This window comes from Cucurbita pepo, chromosome LG11 (genome assembly GCF_002806865.2).
Source record: "Cucurbita pepo subsp. pepo cultivar mu-cu-16 chromosome LG11, ASM280686v2, whole genome shotgun sequence".
Taxonomy (NCBI): domain Eukaryota; kingdom Viridiplantae; phylum Streptophyta; class Magnoliopsida; order Cucurbitales; family Cucurbitaceae; genus Cucurbita; species Cucurbita pepo.
This window is the reverse complement of record NC_036648.1, coordinates 499,008-520,913: the sequence shown is the minus strand read 5'-3', so window position 1 is coordinate 520,913 and position 21,906 is coordinate 499,008. Positions and strand designations below refer to the sequence as shown.

At 37.0% G+C, this 21,906-nt stretch overlaps 5 protein-coding genes across 7 annotated transcripts; 2 read left to right on the top strand and 3 right to left on the bottom strand.

The window, feature by feature from the left end:
• The first annotated feature begins 714 nt into the window (after window positions 1-714).
• On the top strand, window positions 715-4,946 carry LOC111806102. The gene is made up of 6 exons (XM_023691458.1): window positions 715-975; window positions 2,247-2,339; window positions 3,145-3,274; window positions 3,573-3,864; window positions 4,023-4,077; window positions 4,322-4,946. The coding sequence occupies exons 1-6, from the start codon at window positions 850-852 to the stop codon at window positions 4,394-4,396; spliced, it is 771 nt and encodes a 256-aa protein (XP_023547226.1). The 5' UTR covers window positions 715-849; the 3' UTR covers window positions 4,397-4,946.
• Window positions 4,947-5,585: 639 nt separating this feature from the next.
• Window positions 5,586-11,154, top strand: LOC111805856 (metal tolerance protein C2-like). 3 transcript variants are annotated; one of them, XM_023691108.1, is made up of 11 exons: window positions 5,586-6,296; window positions 6,409-6,517; window positions 6,636-6,675; window positions 7,177-7,253; window positions 8,053-8,141; window positions 8,662-8,731; window positions 8,886-8,924; window positions 9,005-9,155; window positions 9,885-9,974; window positions 10,128-10,278; window positions 10,869-11,154. In XM_023691108.1, exons 1-10 carry the CDS (start codon window positions 5,864-5,866, stop codon window positions 10,227-10,229), a joined length of 1,200 nt encoding a protein of 399 aa, XP_023546876.1. In that variant the 5' UTR covers window positions 5,586-5,863; the 3' UTR covers window positions 10,230-10,278; window positions 10,869-11,154. The 3 variants fall into 3 exon arrangements, with proteins under 3 accessions (XP_023546876.1, XP_023546878.1, XP_023546875.1); XM_023691110.1 differs by lacking the exon at window positions 10,869-11,154 and having other exon boundaries at window positions 5,586-6,143; window positions 10,128-10,534; XM_023691107.1 differs by lacking the exon at window positions 10,869-11,154 and having other exon boundaries at window positions 5,587-6,296; window positions 10,128-10,534.
• Window positions 11,155-11,247: 93 nt separating this feature from the next.
• LOC111805855 (probable L-type lectin-domain containing receptor kinase S.5) lies at window positions 11,248-13,596 on the bottom strand. The gene has a single exon (XM_023691106.1). The coding sequence runs from the start codon at window positions 13,402-13,404 to the stop codon at window positions 11,437-11,439; it is 1,968 nt and encodes a 655-aa protein (XP_023546874.1). The 5' UTR covers window positions 13,405-13,596; the 3' UTR covers window positions 11,248-11,436.
• A 3,182-nt stretch (window positions 13,597-16,778) lies between these two features.
• On the bottom strand, window positions 16,779-19,108 carry LOC111805453. The gene is made up of 3 exons (XM_023690560.1): window positions 18,957-19,108; window positions 18,214-18,281; window positions 16,779-17,343 (listed from the first exon to the last, which is right to left on the bottom strand). The coding sequence occupies exons 1-3, from the start codon at window positions 19,106-19,108 to the stop codon at window positions 16,811-16,813; spliced, it is 753 nt and encodes a 250-aa protein (XP_023546328.1). The 3' UTR covers window positions 16,779-16,810.
• Window positions 19,109-20,393: 1,285 nt separating this feature from the next.
• Window positions 20,394-21,896, bottom strand: LOC111805956 (growth-regulating factor 9-like). The gene is made up of 2 exons (XM_023691266.1): window positions 21,829-21,896; window positions 20,394-20,958 (listed from the first exon to the last, which is right to left on the bottom strand). Exon 2 carries the CDS (start codon window positions 20,870-20,872, stop codon window positions 20,426-20,428), a length of 447 nt encoding a protein of 148 aa, XP_023547034.1. The 5' UTR covers window positions 20,873-20,958; window positions 21,829-21,896; the 3' UTR covers window positions 20,394-20,425.
• Between the last annotated feature and the right edge of the window lie 10 nt (window positions 21,897-21,906).

The window sequence follows — 21,906 nt, the reverse complement described above, 5'->3', positions numbered from 1 at the left end:
CACTAATGTTTATAACTCAACTTAATCTTGTTTTTTATTTCTTTCAAATTTTTTTTAGTATAAAAAAAAACAATTAATTCTTTTACCTTAAAAAATTGAATTTAATATTTAAAAATACACTCAAACGAACTCCTATATTGTCGTTGTTTTTTTAGTAAATTCATATATGCTCTTATTTGTTAATTAACAAAGCTAAAGACCAATAACTTGTCATTGCTAAGAAAGAGAAGTTATCTTTTTTATTATTATTATTATTATTATTATTATTATTATTATTATTATTATTATTATTTTCTTTCAAAAACAAGAGGCCCTACTAAATTTATTTTTTAAAAATATTTATATAAATAAGAACAGACACTATATTTAAATGAGAGCAATCTTAAAAATGGAAGGACTAAGAACACTTTAAAAAAATTGAAAGTTAGTATTTATAACAACAAGGTAAATCTTTATTTTTCGCTTAACCATAGAATGATGTAAGTCCCACATCAACTAATTTAGGGAAATCATCAGTTTATAAACAAAGTCATGAGAACTTATGCTCAAAAGTTCATTGTGTGTCTAATAATTTTATGTCAGGCGACTTCCTAAGAATTTTGTTCTTTAATCCATATTAAAAATATAGGTTAAATGTAATTTTTCAATAACGTAAAAATTACACTATTTTTGAAGTGCGGTAAATATTTTGGGATTTAACTTTGAGCTCGAACCCACCCCTTCCCCATGCCCGCAGTCGCTGTTGTTGGTCGGAGAAAAAAAAGTTCAATTCATTCGGCACCAGCCTCCATCACTGTTCTTCCTGCTTTGTGGAGCCTCATTTTCGGGTTTTAATCGATCGGTTTCCACATGATGAACAGCGGCGGCATCAAAACGGTGCTTCTCAATCCCAAATCCGATTGTTTTGGGTTGAGAACTGCTTTCTTTCACTCTACGCCTGTCCTCGATCGCAAAAGACGCAATCATTGGGACTCTGTGAGTTTCTTTTCTGATGCATGTATGCGATTCTTAATCTCGCATGGTCTTTGATGATTGCTTTATGTGCATAACAATAGTGCGGAGGAGACCAATTTTTTGCAAGGATTACGTATGTTACGTTGTTCAAATTAGTATATTTTGGTCTTTTGTATCTCTTTTCTGATGCGAAACTGCAGATTTTGCATATACTGAGCTGGAATCTTTTGTTTTTGTTTTATGGAGAACTTGGAGAATCTAGGTCGAAATGGTTTTAGTTTTAGTTGGGTAGGAGGCTTTCAGAAGCTGCAACAATTGGTTTGCTAGAACCATTTCTAAATCTTTGAGCAACACAAACGCTTGAAAAGTCAGATTACATAATTAATCAGAAATACCTCTATACGGCCTCCAGCTCCCCGTAGCATTCAATCACCAACTCCCAATTCTAGCTCACGAACACTTTATGAACGAGTTGAATGTAAGGACTTATTAGTTAGATTTCTGTAAGCCATAACTAGCTCACGAACACTCTTTAGGTAGATTTCTGTAAAATTCCCTTTTCATTAGTAGAGAAACAAGATGATATGTTGTTCAGAGGGCCTTCGAGGAGGCGTGGTGTGGGGCTCATTTCAACACAACGCCTCATTTTAGGTTTTCTCGTCCTAGAGCAACTTCTTGCAATTTTTATCAGTTTTTTTGGTTTGCTCCCTAATTGGGTTCTTCTCTGTAACTTCGTCATTCGTAATGAAAGCTCGTCTCCTTTACAAAATGAGAAAAAAAAAATTCTCATTCAGTTATGAAGGAAAGGGTTTCAAAGGTAAGAAAACAGAGTTCTAAAGAAAGACCGAACATTTGCAACAGAACTTAGAATGCCTGTTTTTTTTTGTAAATTGTCGTTTCGTTTTGTTTCTTTTTCTCACTGAAAGCGAATCCCGAATTTTCTTTGGGGTTAGCACTGCATCACTGTCAATCTTTCAATGGTTAGATTTAATTTATCTTTCTAGACATCAGTTAATTGAGTTTTTGTAATTACCAGCTTGGTGTCATTCTCTTAGAATGATGCCCTTTTTTTTGTAATTAATTTTGGGGTTTTTTGTATGCCTTTGTACATTCTTTGATTGAGGCTTTGCACTCTTAACTCCTATAGCTGTGGATCAACATTTTCATATTCTTTTCCCTTTATTCTTGTGATATAGTAACCTGGCTGCTAACTAGTTAATCAAAATGAATACTTCTTGCAATAAACCTCTTAATTTTATACTTTGTACTAATATGTGTACACTTTTCCGCAGAGATGCAACCATTACACGAAGAGTTTTAGAAGGATTAATGCAAAACAGACGTTGCTGCGCAATGTCAGTGCCTATGCTGAATTCCTCTTTCAGGTTGCATTAGTTGCCTGTTAACTTCACTTTTCAATTCTTTTCCATTATCTACTTCTTCATTGAAATCAGCTTTCAATAATTTGTTCATAGGAGATAGGGTCCCATTTACAATTACCGGGAGGAAAACGACATTTTCCTTTATGTAGAGTTCATAAAATTCTATTAATTCATGATAAGGATATAAGTGACCAACTGGCTCAATCAAGCTTCAAAAGAAACTTATTCTCAAAGTTAACGGAAGTAAACTCAAATTCAAACCAATAACATACCAAGAAGTCAAATCATTAGAGCTAAAAGACTACTAGAAACATGGAATATTTACATCCAAGCTAAGGTGTCGTCTACTCATTGTGAAGACTTACTTTCGTTCAAACTTGATAAGGCACCTTTTCGTCAAAGAGGCTTAATGAATCTAATTCCAGATTCGTTCTCATTTTTCTTATGCATATGTACCTTTCAAATCATGCATTTTCACGTAAGAAGGTTCGTTAATGGACTTCAAAGGAGGTTGGCTGAATTTAGATTAGATGGACCAAGAGTTGTGTCCTTTCGTTGCGTCTTTCAATTAGTATAAATAGAGATGTAATTTTTTTCATTTGAAGAACAAGGTGAATGAAATTTCATATCAGTTTTAGTCTCTCTCAAGCTTGGAAGTAAACATTCAATGCTTCTTTTAGTCTTTTAGCTTGAATGATTGAACTTTGTGGCATAATGGTTGGCTACTCATTATTTTGAATTTAAGTTTACTCCCGTTTTTCAAAAGAATTTTCGCATCATCCGTATATTATTGCTTTTGGAGTTTCAGAGTTGGCAGGATGAGGGTGATACGAATGACCCTTCCTCAAGCAGAGGCACTTCTTGGTTTAAAAGGCAGTACTCACAAGGGGGCTCTAAACGAGAAAGGACCAACCAGAAACCACGGTGTTGGGGCAGAAGTTAGTAACCTCTTTATTACATATCTTCAACGGTATTAATGTATATATTCAAATTGTTTATTCGTTTTTACCATCAAGAAGCTGATGTCAGAGTTGGAAACCATAATTGTTTGCAAGTGAAAGTAAAAGGATTAGTGAGGCATGAATCGCAACACTCTCATTTACAATTTTTTTTCTTTAAAAAAGTTATATTTCTTTTAAAGTTCTAAGTTTAATGTTGTTGACTCCAATAATTGTTTTTAAGCAACTTTTGATAAACAATTTTCACTGAACTTATGTCCTAATTCTTCTTCATCAGGTTTTGAGTTTACTGAAGATGATCCTGACATTGAGACTGTTTTCCGATCTGCATTTGGTGGAAACCGGTCTTACTATTGGTCGTTTATTAATGAAGAAAACCCTCAATGGAGGAGCTCAACAAATTACTCAAGTAACTATGGAAGATCTTGGAACTGGCGTTATAGGGTCGATGAAGATTATGACGACTCCTCGAACGAATATGAGGACTCTGATGCTAATTTGGCGTCGCATAGGCGTGTTCTTGGACTAAAAGCGTCTGGTCCACTCAAACTTCAAGATGTTAAAAATGCGTGAGCTTTCGTTTTGATCGCTTAGACTTTTGTTTCGTACGGATGTAGCATTCTGTCTTATCTTGTGATCGAGACTCGAGCTGCTTGCAGGCTTTCTCTTGAATCTCTTCTTATTTTTTACCTTTTCCAATTCATAAATTTTTGTCCTTCAATTTCAGGTATCGAGCATGTGCACTGAAATGGCACCCAGATCGTCACCAAGGTTCCTCCAAGGTAGTATCATGTTCCACCTCAACCCCTCCCCCGATTAGAAAGTCGAAATAACATTGGTTTCAACAATAACTACCTCGACTTGCAAATCTAGCGTAATATCAATCGAATAACCATCAATGCATTGGTTACTGGAAACTAGTTGAGCTAAGCGGAATAACCATCAATGCATTGGTTACTGGAAACTAGTTGAGCTAAGCTTAAATCTTTTTGTGTTCATAAATCTGATCAATGTACTTAAATTTAGGTGATGGCGGAGGAGAAGTTCAAACTTTGCAGCGTGGCATATCAATCCCTGTGCGACAAGTTAGCGGTAAATTAAGGATGATAATCTTAATAACCCCCATATGCATCCAACATGCCAACATATTGCAGTTCATAGGATGTTGTCACACAATTAGACCCTTTTTCTTCATATATGATATGAGAATTTTCATGTCTGTAGTGTTGGTTATATCTCTATATTATTGTTGGGGGCATCAGAGTGCCGACTGTTTTGAACGACAACAATACCATTGTATCGAGTTTTTGTTTAAGAGCACCTATAATTATAGTAGTAAGAAATAAGAACATTTAGACATTAGATATCATTCCCTTGACAATCTGGGTTAGGAGAACATCCGAGCGATTGCCTTTGCGGATCCAAACAAGGAGGCTTGCCAAAACGGCTGACCGAGATAGGTTTAACCAGAATGGCGTCTCTATGTAGTGATTTACCCCTAAAGCAGATGAAGGTATGATTGTTCTATCTTCAGGTCACATCTCAACTTAACCATCTGCGGATTGTGAACGTTCATAGCAATTCAACCTTGACTTTTGTAATCTAACATTGATGTCTGAGTATTTGATTTTTCAATTCCTTTTGACGAGCTTGTACAATTTCAACTGTCAATTTGCTGAAAAGACTACGAAAAATGTTAATAGGACAATTGCAAAAACTACCCTTGAACTTTGACGTTTGTTGCAATTACGTTTCTGACCTTTTAATTTGATCGATCATCCTTAACAAAGTTCGAGGGGGTTGTATGATCAGATTAATAATAGTTTAAGGGCGTGATGGTAACAAATCACATAGCTCAGAGATAGTTTGAGTAATTTTTCCTAAGGATATCATAGTATATAACAACCGACTTTCTAAAACTCTAGATCGACCATAGCTTGTTATCGTATGCATGCTTACGTCATTTAAAGTGGAAGATAAAAACAAGCAAATGAAATGTGTGGACTATCATCTATAGCAACAAGTCTCTCGTGTCACGAAAAAACTAGAAAAAACAATTACGAAATTATCGATAAAATTTCAAACCAATTAAAAAATAATAATAAAAAAAAAATCAACTCATTTAGGAAATAAATGTCATCAAATTCTAGTTAATATATATTAACTGCATTCATTCATTTTCGGGACCAATTTAAAACCATTTTTCAACTAAATGAATTTCGTTTTTTNTTTTTTTTTTTTTTTTTTTTTTTCTTTTAATTATTTGAAGGCGCCGTGCAAAACATTCCATTTTGGCTTTTATCCAAATCCAAGTTCATATTCGTTTACTTGCTAGTCTTCAGCCATCGCCACTGTCTCTTTGTTTCCCACCAATTTTGTGTTCTTTCATTCTATTTCACTATTCCAATCCGAGTTTGGAACTCAGAGATTTTCTCGGTTCTCTTTCGGATCTCTCACATTTTAATCCCCAAGTTTCTGTGTGCAATTTGAAGGTTTAATGGTTTTCAGGGATTTGATTTCGTAGCTTTGAAGTTTTGTGTAGGGAGAATCAAATTTCCCTTGTAAACTATGGATAGGATTGGATCCTTCAATCACCATACTGCATCAAATGGTTTCCAGAATTCTTGTAATAGGGATACCGAATTTGGCGCCAATGATAGGAGGTTCGCTTTCTCACGTCAAGCTTCGTCTAAGCAATGGCAAGAGCCGTCCCATACACCGATTTCTACCAACTCCGATGAGTTGGCCAAGCCTTTGCTTTCGCGGAGTATGTCGAGCATAAACATTCCGCCTGGGAGATACTTTTCTTCCGAAAGTAATAACTTCTTTGGTGTAAAGGATAATTCAGGTGATAAATTATCGGTTTTATCACTCGCATTTTCGATTTTAGAGAATGTGAGATCTGGGAATTTGTATGTGAAGAGGTTGTTTATTATGATTTTTCTCAATGTCCTGTATTCGACTGCCGAGTTAGCTATTGGTCTCCTTACTGGCCGTATTGGTATGGAGTCTACGGACGTCAATATCCCTTTACCCCTTTTAATTTGTCATTCTGTATGTTGAAATTTACTCGTTGTATGTGAGTAATTTATCTTGTTTTCTTGTGTCTTCAGGCCTGGTTTCTGATGCATTTCATTTGACTTTTGGCTGTGGTCTTTTGACATTTTCATTGTTTTCTATTGCTGCCTCTCGGAGTAAGCCTGATCATGTTTACACTTACGGGTGAGTTTGTTTGTTTGCAATTTTGTTTTGTTTTGGATATCTCACATACTTTTTTACCAGTTTGTCGAACTTTATTTGATTAATAGAGATGGTTAATTGTTGTGATTTCTCTTTCCAGGTACAAGAGACTAGAGGTTTTGGCTGCCTTTACGAATGCTGTAAGTATTCAAAACTTTATACGTGTATGCATTTTTATTGTTCATACCACTCTTCTGTTTGAAGCTCTCCTTTTCTGAGTGATGATTGAGGTTCATGTTCTTTTGATCTCTCAAGTTTATGTATTTGTAGCACTCTCAAGTCTTATGAGTTAATTACCTCGAAAGTTATTTCTTTGTTCTTTTGTTTTCAATAAGAAGTATTTCTGTGCTTTTCAATATTCATAACCGGATATTTCAATGGAACCGAAGCAGTAACCTGATTCTTAAATGGACAACACCTCGAAGGAGCAGAGTGATGTTTCACTTTGAACTTCAGTTTTAGTCTTTTTGATGCTAATTTCCATTCATGGTCACAGTTTATTCTAGCTGTTCTTCTGATTTTTCTAGTTTCCTAACCTCTTGAAGTGATTTTATTTGTTTGCATACATCTTACAAATTATGTAATTTTAATTCACTCTTTTTGCTATCTGGACATTTACTACTCTGTTGCCGTGTAGACAGCTATTTCTTCTGTTTCTGTCTTTCTCGTTAGCAGTGGAAGCGCTCCATGCATATATACAAGATGAATCTGAGCACAAGTAAGTACTTCCCATAAACATTGATTTGGAGATGTAATATAATTGTGGAATGCAATCTAGAAGTTTTTCTCATGTAAATTCTTTGGTTGTAGTCTATTTTGCTGGTTCCTAATTTTCGCTTTTGTACCTTGGATGCATTGACCTCGATGTCGTGCTTTGTAGGTGTTTCTGTTTTGCAAAGTTTTTGAACTTCTCAGTTGATTGTAATTTTTAGCTGCCAGGATTCATGCCCACAGGACATGCCTGTTAAGTTTATTATGAAAATGTTTTGCATTTTTGTTGCTTGTTTGTGTTCAGTGCGTTAAGATATGCTGGTATCCTAGACTCTTTGATTCAGATACTCTTAGTATATCTATTTATTCTTCACCATTTGGCTGTACGAGCAAGGAAACAGCTTAAATTAAGTCATGCATTTATTGATCCAAAGGGGTTTCATATAACTTATCGAATAATCAACACTTAGACTTGCATATGTTTGGCAGAATTTCCCAAGTGATTTTGGAGGACTAAAAGTGTTTTTTCTAGAAGTTGCAATGTTTGGTAACCAATAAAAATCACTTGTAAGAAAGCCAAACTGATTTTAAAATATTTTTTAAAGAAACACTTGAAAGTTGATTATCTCATAACCTAAGCCTATAAATTTGTAGAATGTCAAATTTATAGGCTATTGTTTATCATATCCAGATTTATAGCATAGCATTCTGTAAAAACATAAAGGTGGACTTATTAAATGAGTTTATGTGGTTATGTTTTGTGGTATTAGTACTCTGCATATCTGATAATTATTTTTACCTTGCAGGCACTACTTAATTGTCTCAGCCGTAACAAATTTAATGGTTAATCTTATAGGTGTTTGGTTCTTCAGGAACTATGCTCGCATTAATCTTGGTCAGTCTCCTGTGTTGACATCATCTGATTAGTTATAATGGTTTTTTTCCCCTCTCTAACTTCCATCCATTGTTTTTGAAGTACTTGATGCAGTTATGTACTCTCCTAGTCTCCCTTAATTTTATATCGATAACATTTATTCAAGTGTTCGTAAAAAAGTATTTATTTTAGCGTGATTTTGCAATTATATTTTCTAAACAATATTGTTCTCATACTTGCAATAAAGAACTAAATTAGCATATTACCTCATTTTCAAGAGGAAATATTAAATGCAATTATATCTTTAAATCTCAAGTTATACATCTATCAACGGGATTTTTTATATAACATGTCCATTATATATTCGATAACTATATTGTATTCGATATTTCCGTTCTTAGTATCTTCTTACCAAACATTAATGGTTTCTCAAGTTCATCTATGTCATATCCAAGATGATCTTAATATTTATTGGCTTATCATCCAAGCTGTCAGGTCTGTGATTATGATGATTTTCTCATCCCTGGATTATTGCTTTTAGTGTACAGAAAAGCTGAAGATATGAACTACCATTCAATTTGCTTGCATGTTCTTGCAGATTCTATCCGCAGGTAAATTCTATTCTCCTCCGCTCTCTTTCTTCCTTCATTTCTACATGCCTGCTTTCTCTTTTAATAACCATGTGTGAATATGCTTGCTTTTTCTGAATATTAATCTTATTTTAGCGATGTTTATCTTTAAACAATGTTTGTCATTGGTTCTCAGTGCAGGTCTGATATTGGCGTCATGGTTTTTGTCTCTTGGGTAAACTACCATACACAAACTGATCCTTTCTTTCAAGTTAGTTGCTTCAACTCTAATCTTATTTGGGACCTTCTTTGCAGGGTTCAAAATGCTGAAGTCTTGTGCCTAGGACTGGTTTCGGTTGCAGTCTTTATGATTGTCATTCCGCTCTTTAGAGCAACCGGTGGTGTTTTACTTCAAATGGTACCACCTAGCATTCCAACTTCGGCATTAAGCAAATGTTTGAGACAGGTTTGTGATAAGCATGCATTTTATCATTTGCTCCGGAAGTTGTGAAGTAAATTGGACCATGAAGACTGATTTGAGATCTTTTTCATACTTTTTCATTAAACCGTGAGTTCCATAATTTCTTTTTTGTTCTTCAAACCTTTTTCCATTAACCTTTCTCTGTGCTCGCTAATTCTTTTAAAAATTATTTTCTCCCATCACATACTTTTTGCCACTTGGAGTCTAGAACCTAGATCAACCCACGGGATTCTCTCAACATTTTTGTACTATGTTTTCCTATGTATTTGTGTTGCCTTTTCTAATTGAAGTTTCTACTTGTTCCTAGAAAAGAAATGTTGAATCTGAACTATATTCAATATACGGGTAATTAAGATTTAAACCCGTATAGTTTGTCTATTTAGCAAACTATATTCTCATGTCTTAAAAAAGGTTGATGACTTACCATATGAATTAATCAAATATCTAATGGAGTTGATATATCTGGCTTATTCTGCGGGTGTCAAGTTCATGAAACCTTAGGGACAGAAAGATATGCTTACATTTTCATAAACCACTAAATGTTTGGAACCTTTTTTAAAACATGGGTATGATTTTCAAATAGACGAACCATAAATGGGAATGGTAAGACACATATGCAAAAGAAATGATCAAATGAAAGTTATGAAATTGACTACACTTGTTATCTACTCTACATGATGTTGCAAGAATGTTCACATTTTTATATTTTATCAGATTACATCCTTGGAAGACGTATTAGAAGTCACTCAAGCGCGATTTTGGGAATTAGTACCCGGTCAAGTTGTTGGCTCACTCTCTCTAACGGTATTGTTAAGCATACTTGTATTCTGTCATTGTTAACATTGTCATGCATCTGTATTGTTAGTAATCCTTTTTGTTCTGTTGTGATGTAACTGGTAGTTCCTTTCTGTCTATCTGAATTTTCAGTTCTGATATTGGTGAAATGACTGTTTACAGATAAAGAAAGGAACGGACAATCGCCAAACACTTGAGTTTGTGCATGGTGTGTATCATGAATTGGGCATTCTGGAGTTAACAGTGCAAATAGAAGATGCTTGAGTTTCTGCTGCTCCATAGTTCTTCTCAGTCCCCCATATCGTCAATGATGGTCATATCTTTAGCTTACACATTCTACCTCAAATTTTCGAGAATCCACATTAGGCTTATGATAAATACCAATTATCTCAAACATGTTCCTCAGTGTTGATGGTAGTTGATAAATAATTTCTCTTCTTTCTCCTCTCCCTCAGCACATCCCACATCTTGCATCATAATAGAATTTATGTAAAGTAATTGTAACTTTATTGATAATTATAGTGAAATTTTGTTTAGTATTATGAAAATTGATTACAGGATTATGATTAGTTGTTTTCTTACTTTCTGATGTAATTTCTTGAATTTATAGTTCGGTAATCTCTGAATTTATAGTTCGGCACGTCCTCAGATCCTCAAGAACATGCTAGTCATTTTGTAGTACCTGCTGGGACAAATATAGGGATAAAGATTGTTGCCATTGCTACCACAAAGAAAACTAAATACAATTCTTTGTTTGAATGTTTTTTAGTATCCTCGAGAATTTGGAGTAGCTTCCATGTACCTTGATTATTTTCCTAGGACAACCGCCTCACCTTTTCACATTTAGTTGCCAGAGTAATTTTATCTTCTGATTTTCATATGATGTGGCTAATACTTTCATAGGTTTCAAGGGAAGGGTGACATCAAAAGCTATGGTGAGGTGTTTATGGGCAGAGGAAGGTCCCAGGTATACAAACTATACATTCATTCATCAACAACACAATGGCTTGTATTAAAGCATAGTAAGAGTATCACTACTCATTGATTCCTTTATGCTATGACTGTTTGATTAGTTTAGAAATCATAGAAGAATGTTGTGATGCAAGGTATCCATAAACTTGTAGTTCTAGGTTTCATGTACCATCACATTGGGCTGCTCAAGGCAATGATATAATGCCTACTTGCTAAGCATGGATTCATGTTTCATATCAAACTGCAATAACTTTTGAAATAATTGATGTTAGTTTTGCTTTGAAGAAAATCAAACTCTCATATGAAATAAATTTGTATTTAGTAAATTTTAGATTACATTTTGTTTACTTTAAATTATTTGTTACTTTGATTGAAAAGATATTAGGAAGGGATAGAATCTCTCAGATTACATGAAGGGTGAGAGTTCCAAATACTAGGCTAAACAAACACAATCTATTGGATCTAAACACTGTCTATATACTATAAACATTAGTTATGATCATCTTCCAGAAAGCTCTGTAAATGGAGTGAGCTGGCTGTCTTTGAGAGAGCTGTCTGTGTCATCCTTGAAGGAAGGAGGCATGGGAGGCCACACAAATGAAGGCCTCTCATCAGGCAAAATGGGTGGATTTGCTTCCCCTTTAAGCACTTGTAGAACATTCCTCATGGTTGGCCTTTGAAGAGGATTGGGATGGCAACAAGCCAAACCCAGAATCAATAGATACTCTATTTCTTCTCTAACGAACTGCCCTTCAAGCCCTTCATCCACAGCTTCGACGAGCCTTTGTTCCTTGTGAAACTCCCATACCCAGTGCGCTATACTGCCATCATAGCTCCCAAGGTCCGATGGATTTCCAGGCCTTCTTCCACATATAACTTCTAAGACTAGAACTCCAAACGCATACACGTCTGTTTCTGCTGTAGCTCTACTGGTTAGGAAAATCTCTGGAGCCATGTACCCTGGTGTCCCTGCTATCTCTCTTGTTGAGTGATGCGTTTGGTCGGTTCGACGCATAGTTCGAGCCAATCCGAAATCTCCCAACTTAGCTTCAAACTTGGAATCCAACATGATGTTTGAAGATTTCACATCTCTGTGCAGCACTGTCTTCTCGCACCCATTATGAAGATAATCCAAAGCCTCAGCCACCCCACAGATTATGTTCTGTCTTGTTTCCCAGCTGGACGCACCCATCTTGTCACACCCAAATATCAGCTTGTCCAAGCTGCCGTTGGGCATGTACTCATATACCAGAAGAAGATCCCTCTTTTCGTAGCACCATCCAATTAGCTTTACAAGATTCTTGTGATGAAGGCTACCAATGGTAGCAACTTCTGCAATGAACTCTTGCTTCCCTTGACGCGAGTCCTCTGAGATTTTCTTCACAGCGACGTCTCTGTTCATCAAATTTCCTTTGTAAACCGTTCCAAAACCACCTTTCCCAAGGCTGTTCTTTGGGTTGAAATTGCCAGTGGCCTTCGTTAGTTCTCTCAATCCAAACTTTTGAGCTCGTGGGGCTATGGAGATGTGTTGAAGCTGATGCTCTATCCCTTCATATGGCTCTTCTGGATAATTCAATACTCTTTTCCTCATCCAGAAATGGTAGACAAGGCCAATAACAGCCCCACAAATCACCACACCTCCAACTACACCCACTGTGAGCCAAATCCAGAGGCGTTTATGTCTTCCATCACTAACATCAGTTCCATTGAATTGCCATGATTTCACACAGTTCAACTGCGTGAAATCGCTCGTCGAGCCTGAAAATCCCACGTAAACATTATCCGGAAGAATTGAGAGGTTCAATGCCTGGAAAATGACGTTGTTTTTCAACAGATCCTCTGTTTTGTTCGACATGGAAACGAACACAGAAATATTCTCTCCATCGTACCGAATCATCGCGAAAACAGAGATCCCAGATGAAAGATTAACCCCAAATTCCGATAATGGCTGTTCAATGATCGAGAAAACACTGTTCAAATTCAAACCCACATGGTTGCTATCGATGTCCTGTGGGAAACTTTTCCTGGTGTCGAATTCAACCGCCACAATTTGCGCCTCTGGAGTTCCATTTGTCGAGGCATTAACAATCCCCAGCCACTGACCGTCGCTGTCAGCGGGAGGAGAACCATCGGCAGCGAGAATGAAGGCCAACCCCTCGCCGCCGACCGGCGTAGACACTGGGCTGATGTTGAGCTCGAATGTCGTGTTGAATGACGCGATTTTGCCGTTGTTTCTTATCAGAAATGGGACTTTGTAAACGGCCCTGCCGGATTCATTGGCGATCGAAGCTCCTCTAACGTCCGGCGTGACTTGAATGGCGTCTTTGAAGATTCGAGCATTGTTGTACAGATTGAGGTCCTCGGTACTGTTATTGGGGAAACTTGGGAAGTTGAAATAGAGGCACCGTGTGGGGACGACGGCGGCGACGAGCAGTAGGATTCTGATCTTTGCTAGAGAAGAACTCATTGTTGGTCCGTGGTAGTGTTCGAAACAATGGGTGGTGGCTTTTTACAGAGAACCCATTGGGTTTGGATTTGAAGGGTCAAACAAGAAGAATTGAAACAATGATGTTTGAGGAATTACGACAAAAATTCCATTTTTTATTCCGACTTCGGGAAAAGGATTGCTACAAAATTTCATCGTGGAAAAAAAATAAAAATAAAAATGAAAACCTCAATTCAAAGTCAAAACTTTTTTTTTTTTTTTNTTTTTTTTTTTTTTTTTTTTTTTTTTTTTTTTTTTTTTTTTTTTTTTTTTTGTTTGGAAAATTATTTATAGAAATTAAATATGTAATTTACAATTGGGTCTTTGGATACTTATGATTTTATATTCCAAGTCCTTTCCCTTCCCATTTATTATTGATAATGAAGTTTTATATTGTATCGTTGTCTCACGAAATCGACACGCCAAATTAGAAAAATAATTTACGTGATAAATAAAAAAAATATACTAGCATGAATTATTTAAAGAATGAAAAATTCATACAAAAACAAAATTCTATCCTAATTTGTCCATCGTCTCAATAGTAGAAGTCGTCAAATGTCTAAAATTAAGTGACCCTACTGTTAGAGCTCATCAAATACGACTTAGACTAACATGTCTCTGGTGGGACCTAAACTCAACACTTGAGTTCTCGCTTCTTTTCTTTCCTCAAGATGTGCATCACTTTCATGCATTCCAAACCCACCGGACGAGCTCAGAAAAATCACTTTCATGCACTCTAGTTCTCTCTAAATGTGCATAACTTTGTATACTTCGGCCCTACGTACATCACTTTTACATACGGTAGTTTCCTGACAAGCATTACTTTTAATTGTCAACTTTATGAAAACGTCTAAATCTCAAAAGAAAAAAAAAAAGAATATAAAATACGGGGAAGAAGAATCGNAGAAAAAAAAAAAGAATATAAAATAAGGGGAAGAAGAATCGTTCCTCAAAACTTGTCAAATACGTTAATTTAGGGTTTATCTACATGAAGCAATGAATAAGACCATATTATTTCTTAGACTATTCAAATTTTTAGCACATCATCATAATTGACCATAGTAATTAAACACCAATTTGATGATTATTAATCAACTATATGCTAATTGTTAATTTCAACATATGCAATTGACAATTTATTTATTGTATTTGTAATGCTCATATATTAATTCATTTCTATCTCTCATTACTTTATAATTTTAAGGAAAATATTTATCTAATATTTGAATCAATAATAAAATTATCACCTCCTTAAAATTAAATGAAAAACCGTATCACAAAAATAAAACATACCAAAATATCGATTATAATGATATTTTAAACATGATTTATTTTTTAAACCTATTCCATAAAGTTAAGTCGCAGAATAAGATCAACCAATCAAAAGTTACTACTTGTTACAGCTCAAGCTTACCGCTAGTAAATATTGTTATGAAACGTTAGATACTGGTTGGAGTAGGGCTAGACCTTCTCTATAATAAACGTGTCGTGACCCTCTTTAAAATTTGTTAAAGAAAAATATTGTTATGAAAGCTTAAAATAATCGATAATTACTATACATACTATTATTTTTTTAATATATATGTTTGAAAATAAGCATATTTGAATTGGAATAATTGAACGACATTATGCATACAATATATAAAGAAATCATATAAATAAAGCATGCATTAATTATATTCACACAAGAGAACTCAAGTTAACGGACGCCATCATCTTGGCCATCTCATGCAGCTCCGCCTGCGCCTTCAGAATCGGATCCACCAACACCACCGTTGGACTCTCTTCTACGGCTGCCGGTGCTCCACCGGTACCCTCCTCCCCAACCGTTGCAAACTACACGTACGAATCATTTCTCACGCCACCAACTGGCGCCTCAGCCTCGGCTGTGGCGTAATAGGTATGAACATGACAGTTACAAGACGAGCAACTGTAACCCCAATATTGAGACTCGAGTTGAGTTGTTGCAGTAACATGGTGCAATCACCATGAAAGTTAATGTCGTAGAGGATGCAGGAGAAACAGAAGGCGGTGCTAATGACACGGCAGGCATTACAAAGGAAGGAGCCATCAGGGTAGGTCGAAAAGGGGAGGAGGGTGAGATGGTGGGAAGGGTGAGAGAGAGCGGATCAAAACGGACCATGTCTACTAACAGTGGGCTTTGGCTGTTACAAATAATATCCGAGCCAAGTTTCGAGTGGTGTGCCACCAAGGATGTTAGCCCCCTAAGGGGTGGATTGTTAGGTCCCACATCGGTTGGACAAGAGAACAAACATTCCTTACAAGGGGTGTGGAAACCTCTCCATAGCATAGCAAATGCGCTTTAAGATCGTGAGGCTGACAACAATATGTAATGGGCCAAAACATACAATATCTACTAACAATGGGGTTTGGGTTGTTACAAATAATATCCGAGCCAAGTTTCAGGCGGTGTGCCATCAAGGATGTTGGCCCTCTAGGGGGTGGATTGTTAGGTCCCATATTGGTTGGATAGGGGAACAAACACTCATCAGAGGGGTGTGGGAAACCTCTCCCAAATACCCTTTAAAATCGTGAGGTTGACAGCGATACGTAATGAGTCAAAACAGACAATATCTACTAGCGATGAGCTTGGACTGTTACAAATAGGTTGAGAACCAGGCACGGGGTGATGTGCCAGTGAGGATGCTAAGTCTCCGATAGGGTAGATTGTGATGAGCTTGGACAGTTACAAATAGGTTGAGAACCAGGCACGGGATGATGTGCCAGTGAGGATGCTAAGTCTCCGATAGGGTAGATTGTGAGATCTTAGATCAGTTAGAGAGGAGAACGAAACATTTCTTATAGGAAGTAGAACTTCCCTCTAACCTCGTTTTAAAATCACGAGGCTCACAACTTCATTATCCAATAATACAAATTTTTGAATCGGAATTAAGGGTTGAAATTAGGTGGAGAAAAAAAAAACATCCTTAAAAGAAGCGTTAAATAATATTGAACGAATGTTCTTGGCTTTTACTCCACGCATGCTTAGCTTGGGATTAATGTTCAAAACTCAGTTAATTAATTAACTAACTAATTTTGTTAAGAGTTAATTGACTACATTAATTACTAATTATATATAATAAGCTTCTTAATCACGAGGATTTAATCAGTGGGTCCGACCACGACACTGACATTTTAGTGTCGTTTACAAGAATTCTAATATTTTATTACAAAAAGATTAAATTAATTGTAAAGAAATAACGAGAAAACAAATAAAATTTTAAATAATCAGAAATAAAAATTAAATAGAGCTTAAATTTTAGATATATTAATAAAATCATAATTTAATAATTATCAAACTTTTCCTCAACAGATTAAAAAAAAAAATCTAATTACCTAAAATATTAAGGATGGATTAAATAGTAAATTATAATTTCTTACCGTCAATGTTGTCATCCGGCGGTGTAGGAGGTAGAGGCGGAGGTGGTGCCACCGCCATCACGCCGTCGGGTTGGCCGAGCAAGCTGCTTATCGACCTTGCTTTCACTACACCGAGCTTCGTTCTCTTCTTACTAGTCAGTGTCAATGGTGGGCGTGGAGATGGTGATGGAGAAGGCTTCTTGTTATCTTCTTTCTCGACGACGGTGGCGGGCGAGGATCGGCTGCGGACGCTGTTCATGCTGCGGAGGCGACCTTTTCCCAAGTGATGTTCACAGAGAGAGTAACCAACGAGGGTCTGTTGGCAGCAGCGCCACCCTCTTCCATTGACGCGGCTGCACCGAGATCCCTCCATTAAAGCGCCGCCTCTCGATTTCCTTTTTCCGGCGAGGTTGAGACCCATTTTGGATTGATGTTCTTCTTGTTTCTTCTTCATCTTCTTGTTTCCATTGTTGTTGTGATCATCACTTCTTCTCTTCTTTAATGGAAATTCCCTCTCCCTTTCGCCCCACCGCCCCACCACTACAACAAACAACCAATTCAGCTATCACTCAAGTTCATAGCTCATGATATGTTCGATTTAATTGTCAAGTTCGAACAAATAAAATTCTTCGATCACACGTTCAAATGAGCTAAGTGATGATGTATCGCGATCAGAGGAAGTCTCCCACAAGATTTCACGAAAACCAATCAAAACGAACACTACAAAACTTCTAAAAAGGTTAGAACTTTGATAAGCCAACACAAAACCCAGATGAGTAAACGTACTCCAACGAGTAACGTTATAAGTTATCACGATATAACTCAAGTCCCGAAATACTAGACCACTTTTTGTAGAACCCCATTTCGTCCAAGTTGTTACTAAACCGATAAAAATCAACGGTTTTTTTTGCATAGTTTACCCTAACTGATCCACCATCCCCGTAGACTCTATGTTATCCGAACACCCAGTATCAATGATCATCTTTGCACTGGCTAATTCCGACATAGATTTGAAATACTACTCTCTACAAGTCAAGCCTTTACGGAGAAGTAATGGAAACAAGCTAGTTACTCTTAACATTAATTACGGAGAAGACGACAACATTCCACGAGATTAGATGTAGGATTTTACACCACGATACTATGTCAAATCACTACTAAACGATAAGTCGAGAATAACCCAGATGCTCTCGTTTCCACGAGGTTAGATGTAGGATTTTACACCACGATACTAAGTCAAATCACTATGAAACGATAAATCGAGAATAACCCAGATCGTCTCGTTACATTATTCCATGAGATCTAAAGTTACTATCTACCAATGATAATGATATGATTTGGTGCATCAAATGATGAAAGGCAAACAACACAAGAACAAAGAAGAGTGGGATGATGAGAAAAAGGTGAGACCTTGAGGTGAAGAGGTGGATTGTGGAACAACCCCATTGCTAGTTTCCGCATCAAACTCGCACCTCTCCCTAATAAAATTATCACCTCCTTAAAATTAAATGAAAAACCGTACCACAAAAATAAAACATACCAAAATATCGATTATAATGATATTTTAAATATGATTTATTTTTTAAACCTATTCTACAAGGTTAAGTCGCAAAATAAGATCAACCAATCAAAAGTTACTACTTGTTACCGCTCAAGCTCACCGCTAGTAAATATTGTTATGAAACGTTCGATACTGGTTGGAGTAGGGCTAGACCTTCTCTATAATAAACGTGTCGTGACCCTCTTTAAAATTTGTTAAAGAAAAATATTGTTATGAAAGCTTAAAATAATCGATAATTACTATACATACTATTATTTTTTTAATATATATGTTTGAAAATAAGCATATTTGAATTGAAATAATTGAACGACATAATGCATACAATATATAAACAAATCATATAAATAAAGCATGCATTAATTATATTCACACAAGAGAACTCAAGTTAACGGACGCCATCATCTTGGCCATCTCATGCAGCTCCGCCTGCGCCTTCAGAATCGGATCCACCAACACCACCGTTGGACTCTCTTCTGCCGCTGCCGGTGCTCCACCGGTACCCTCCTCCCCGACCGTCGCAAAATACACGTACGAATCATTTCTGGCGGCTCAGCCTTGGCTGTGGCACAATAAGTATGAACATGACAGTTACAAGACGAGCAACTGTAACCCCAATATTGAGACTCGAGTTGAGTTGTTGCGGTAACATGGTGCAATCACCATGAAAGTTAATGTCGTAGAGGATGCAGGAGAAACAGAAAGCGGTGCTAATGACACGACAGGCATTACAAAGGAAGGAGCCATCAGGGTAGGTCGGAAAGGGGAGGAGGGTGAGATGGTGGGAAGGGGGAGAGAGAGCGGATCAAAACAGACCATGTCTACTAACAGTGGGCTTTGGCTGTTACAAATAATATCCGAGCCAAGTTTCGAGCGATGTGCCACCGAGGATGTTAGCCCCCTAAGGGGTGGATTGTTAGGTCCCACATCGGTTGTAGAAGAGAACAAACATTCCTTACAAGGGGTGTGAAAACCTCTCCATAGCATAAGAAAATGTGCTTTAAGATCGTGAGGCTGACAACAATATGTAATGGGCCAAAATAGACAATATCTACTAACAATGGGGTTTGGGCTGTTACAAATGATATCCGAGCCAAGTTTCAGGCGGTGTGCCATCAAGGATGTTGGCCCTCTAGGGGGTGGATTGTTAGGTCCCATATCGGTTAGATAGGGGAACAAACACTCATCAGAGGGGTGTGGGAAACCTCTCCCAAATATCCTTTAAAATCGTGAGGCTGACAGCGATACGTAATGAGTCAAAACAGACAATATCTACTAGCGATGAGCTTGGACTGTTACAAATAGGTTGAGAACCAAGCACGGGGTGATGTGCCAGTGAGGATGCTAAGTCTCCGATAGGGTAGATTGTGATGAGCTTGGACTGTTACAAATAGGTTGAGAACCAGGCACGGGATGATGTGCCAGTGAGGATGCTAAGTCTCCGATAGGGTAGATTGTGAGATCTTAGATCAGTTGGAGAGGAAAACGAAACATTTCTTATAGGAAGTAGAACTTCCCTCTAACCTCGTTTTAAAATCATGATGCTCACGACTTCATTATCCAATAATACAAATTTTTGAATGGGAATTAAGGGTTGAAATTAGGTGGAGGAAAAAAAACATCCTTAAAAGAAGCGTTAAATAATATTGAACGAATGTTCTTGGCTTTTACTCCACGCATGCTTAGCTTGGGATTAATGTTCAAAACTCAGTTAATTAATTAACTAACTAATTTTGTTAAGAGTTAATTGACTACATTAATTACTAATTATATATAATAAGCTTCTTAATCACGAGGATTTAATCAGTGGGTCCGACCACGACACTGACATTTTAGTGTCGTTTACAAGAATTCTAATATTTTATTACAAAAAGATTAAATTAATTGTAAAGAAATAACGAGAAAACAAATAAAATTTTAAATAATCAGAAATAAAAATTAAATAGAGCTTAAATTTTAGATATATTAATAAAATCATAATTTAATAATTATCAAACTTTTCCTCAACAGATTAAAAAAAAAAATCTAATTACCTAAAATATTAAGGATGGATTAAATAGTAAATTATAATTTCTTACCGTCAATGTTGTCATCCGGCGGTGTAGGAGGTAGAGGCGGAGGTGGTGCCACCGCCATCACGCCGTCGGGTTGGCCGAGCAAGCTGCTTATCGACCTTGCTTTCACTACACCGAGCTTCGTTCTCTTCTTACTAGTCAGTGTCAATGGTGGGCGTGGAGATGGTGATGGAGAAGGCTTCTTGTTATCTTCTTTCTCGACGACGGTGGCGGGCGAGGATCGGCTGCGGACGCTGTTCATGCTGCGGAGGCGACCTTTTCCCAAGTGATGTTCACAGAGAGAGTAACCAACGAGGGTCTGTTGGCAGCAGCGCCACCCTCTTCCATTGACGCGGCTGCACCGAGATCCCTCCATTAAAGCGCCGCCTCTCGATTTCCTTTTTCCGGCGAGGTTGAGACCCATTTTGGATTGATGTTCTTCTTGTTTCTTCTTCATCTTCTTGTTTCCATTGTTGTTGTGATCATCACTTCTTCTCTTCTTTAATGGAAATTCCCTCTCCCTTTCGCCCCACCGCCCCACCACTACAACAAACAACCAATTCAGCTATCACTCAAGTTCATAGTTCATGATATGTTCGATTTAATTGTCAAGTTCGAACAAATAAAATTCTTCGATCACACGTTCAAATGAGCTAAGTGATGATGTATCGCGATCAGAGGAAGTCTCCCACAAGATTTCACGAAAACCAATCAAAACGAACACTACAAAACTTCTAAAAAGGTTAGAACTTTGATAAGCCAACACAAAACCCAGATGAGTAAACGTACTCCAACGAGTAACGTTATAAGTTATCACGATATAACTCAAGTCCCGAAATACTAGACCACTTTTTGTAGAACCCCATTTCGTCCAAGTTGTTACTAAACCGATAAAAATCAACGGTTTTTTTTGCATAGTTTACCCTAACTGATCCACCATCCCCGTAGACTCTATGTTATCCGAACACCCAGTATCAATGATCATCTTTGCACTGGCTAATTCCGACATAGATTTGAAATACTACTCTCTACAAGTCAAGCCTTTACGGAGAAGTAATGGAAACAAGCTAGTTACTCTTAACATTAATTACGGAGAAGACGACAACATTCCACGAGATTAGATGTAGGATTTTACACCACGATACTATGTCAAATCACTACTAAACGATAAGTCGAGAATAACCCAGATGCTCTCGTTTCCACGAGGTTAGATGTAGGATTTTACACCACGATACTAAGTCAAATCACTATGAAACGATAAATCGAGAATAACCCAGATCGTCTCGTTACATTATTCCATGAGATCTAAAGTTACTATCTACCAATGATAATGATATGATTTGGTGCATCAAATGATGAAAGGCAAACAACACAAGAACAAAGAAGAGTGGGATGATGAGAAAAAGGTGAGACCTTGAGGTGAAGAGGTGGATTGTGGAACAACCCCATTGCTAGTTTCCGCATCAAACTCGCACCTCTCCCTAAAACCAA

Bases quoted from the DNA above. Each gene is read 5' to 3' on its own strand.
- LOC111806102 (XM_023691458.1), top strand. From the start codon at position 850: ATGATGAACAGCGGCGGCATCAAAACGGTGCTTCTCAATCCCAAATCC. The intron at 2,340-3,144 runs GTTGCATTAGTT...TTGGAGTTTCAG, and splicing joins ATGCTGAATTCCTCTTTCAG to AGTTGGCAGGATGAGGGTGA. The intron at 3,275-3,572 runs GTTAGTAACCTC...CTTCTTCATCAG, and splicing joins ACCACGGTGTTGGGGCAGAA to GTTTTGAGTTTACTGAAGAT.
- LOC111805956 (XM_023691266.1), bottom strand. From the start codon at position 20,872: ATGAAGAAGAAACAAGAAGAACATCAATCCAAAATGGGTCTCAACCTC.
- LOC111805856 (XM_023691108.1), top strand. From the start codon at position 5,864: ATGGATAGGATTGGATCCTTCAATCACCATACTGCATCAAATGGTTTC. The intron at 8,732-8,885 runs GTAAATTCTATT...ATTGGTTCTCAG, and splicing joins CTTGCAGATTCTATCCGCAG to TGCAGGTCTGATATTGGCGT. The intron at 9,975-10,127 runs GTATTGTTAAGC...GACTGTTTACAG, and splicing joins TTGGCTCACTCTCTCTAACG to ATAAAGAAAGGAACGGACAA.
- LOC111805453 (XM_023690560.1), bottom strand. From the start codon at position 19,108: ATGGCTCCTTCCTTTGTAATGCCTGTCGTGTCATTAGCACCGCTTTCT. The intron at 18,282-18,956 runs GTAACTGTCATG...TAATTTTATTAG, and splicing joins GGGTTACAGTTGCTCGTCTT to GGAGAGGTGCGAGTTTGATG. The intron at 17,344-18,213 runs GTCTCACCTTTT...TGTTTGTTGTAG, and splicing joins ATCCACCTCTTCACCTCAAG to TGGTGGGGCGGTGGGGCGAA.
- LOC111805855 (XM_023691106.1), bottom strand. From the start codon at position 13,404: ATGAGTTCTTCTCTAGCAAAGATCAGAATCCTACTGCTCGTCGCCGCC.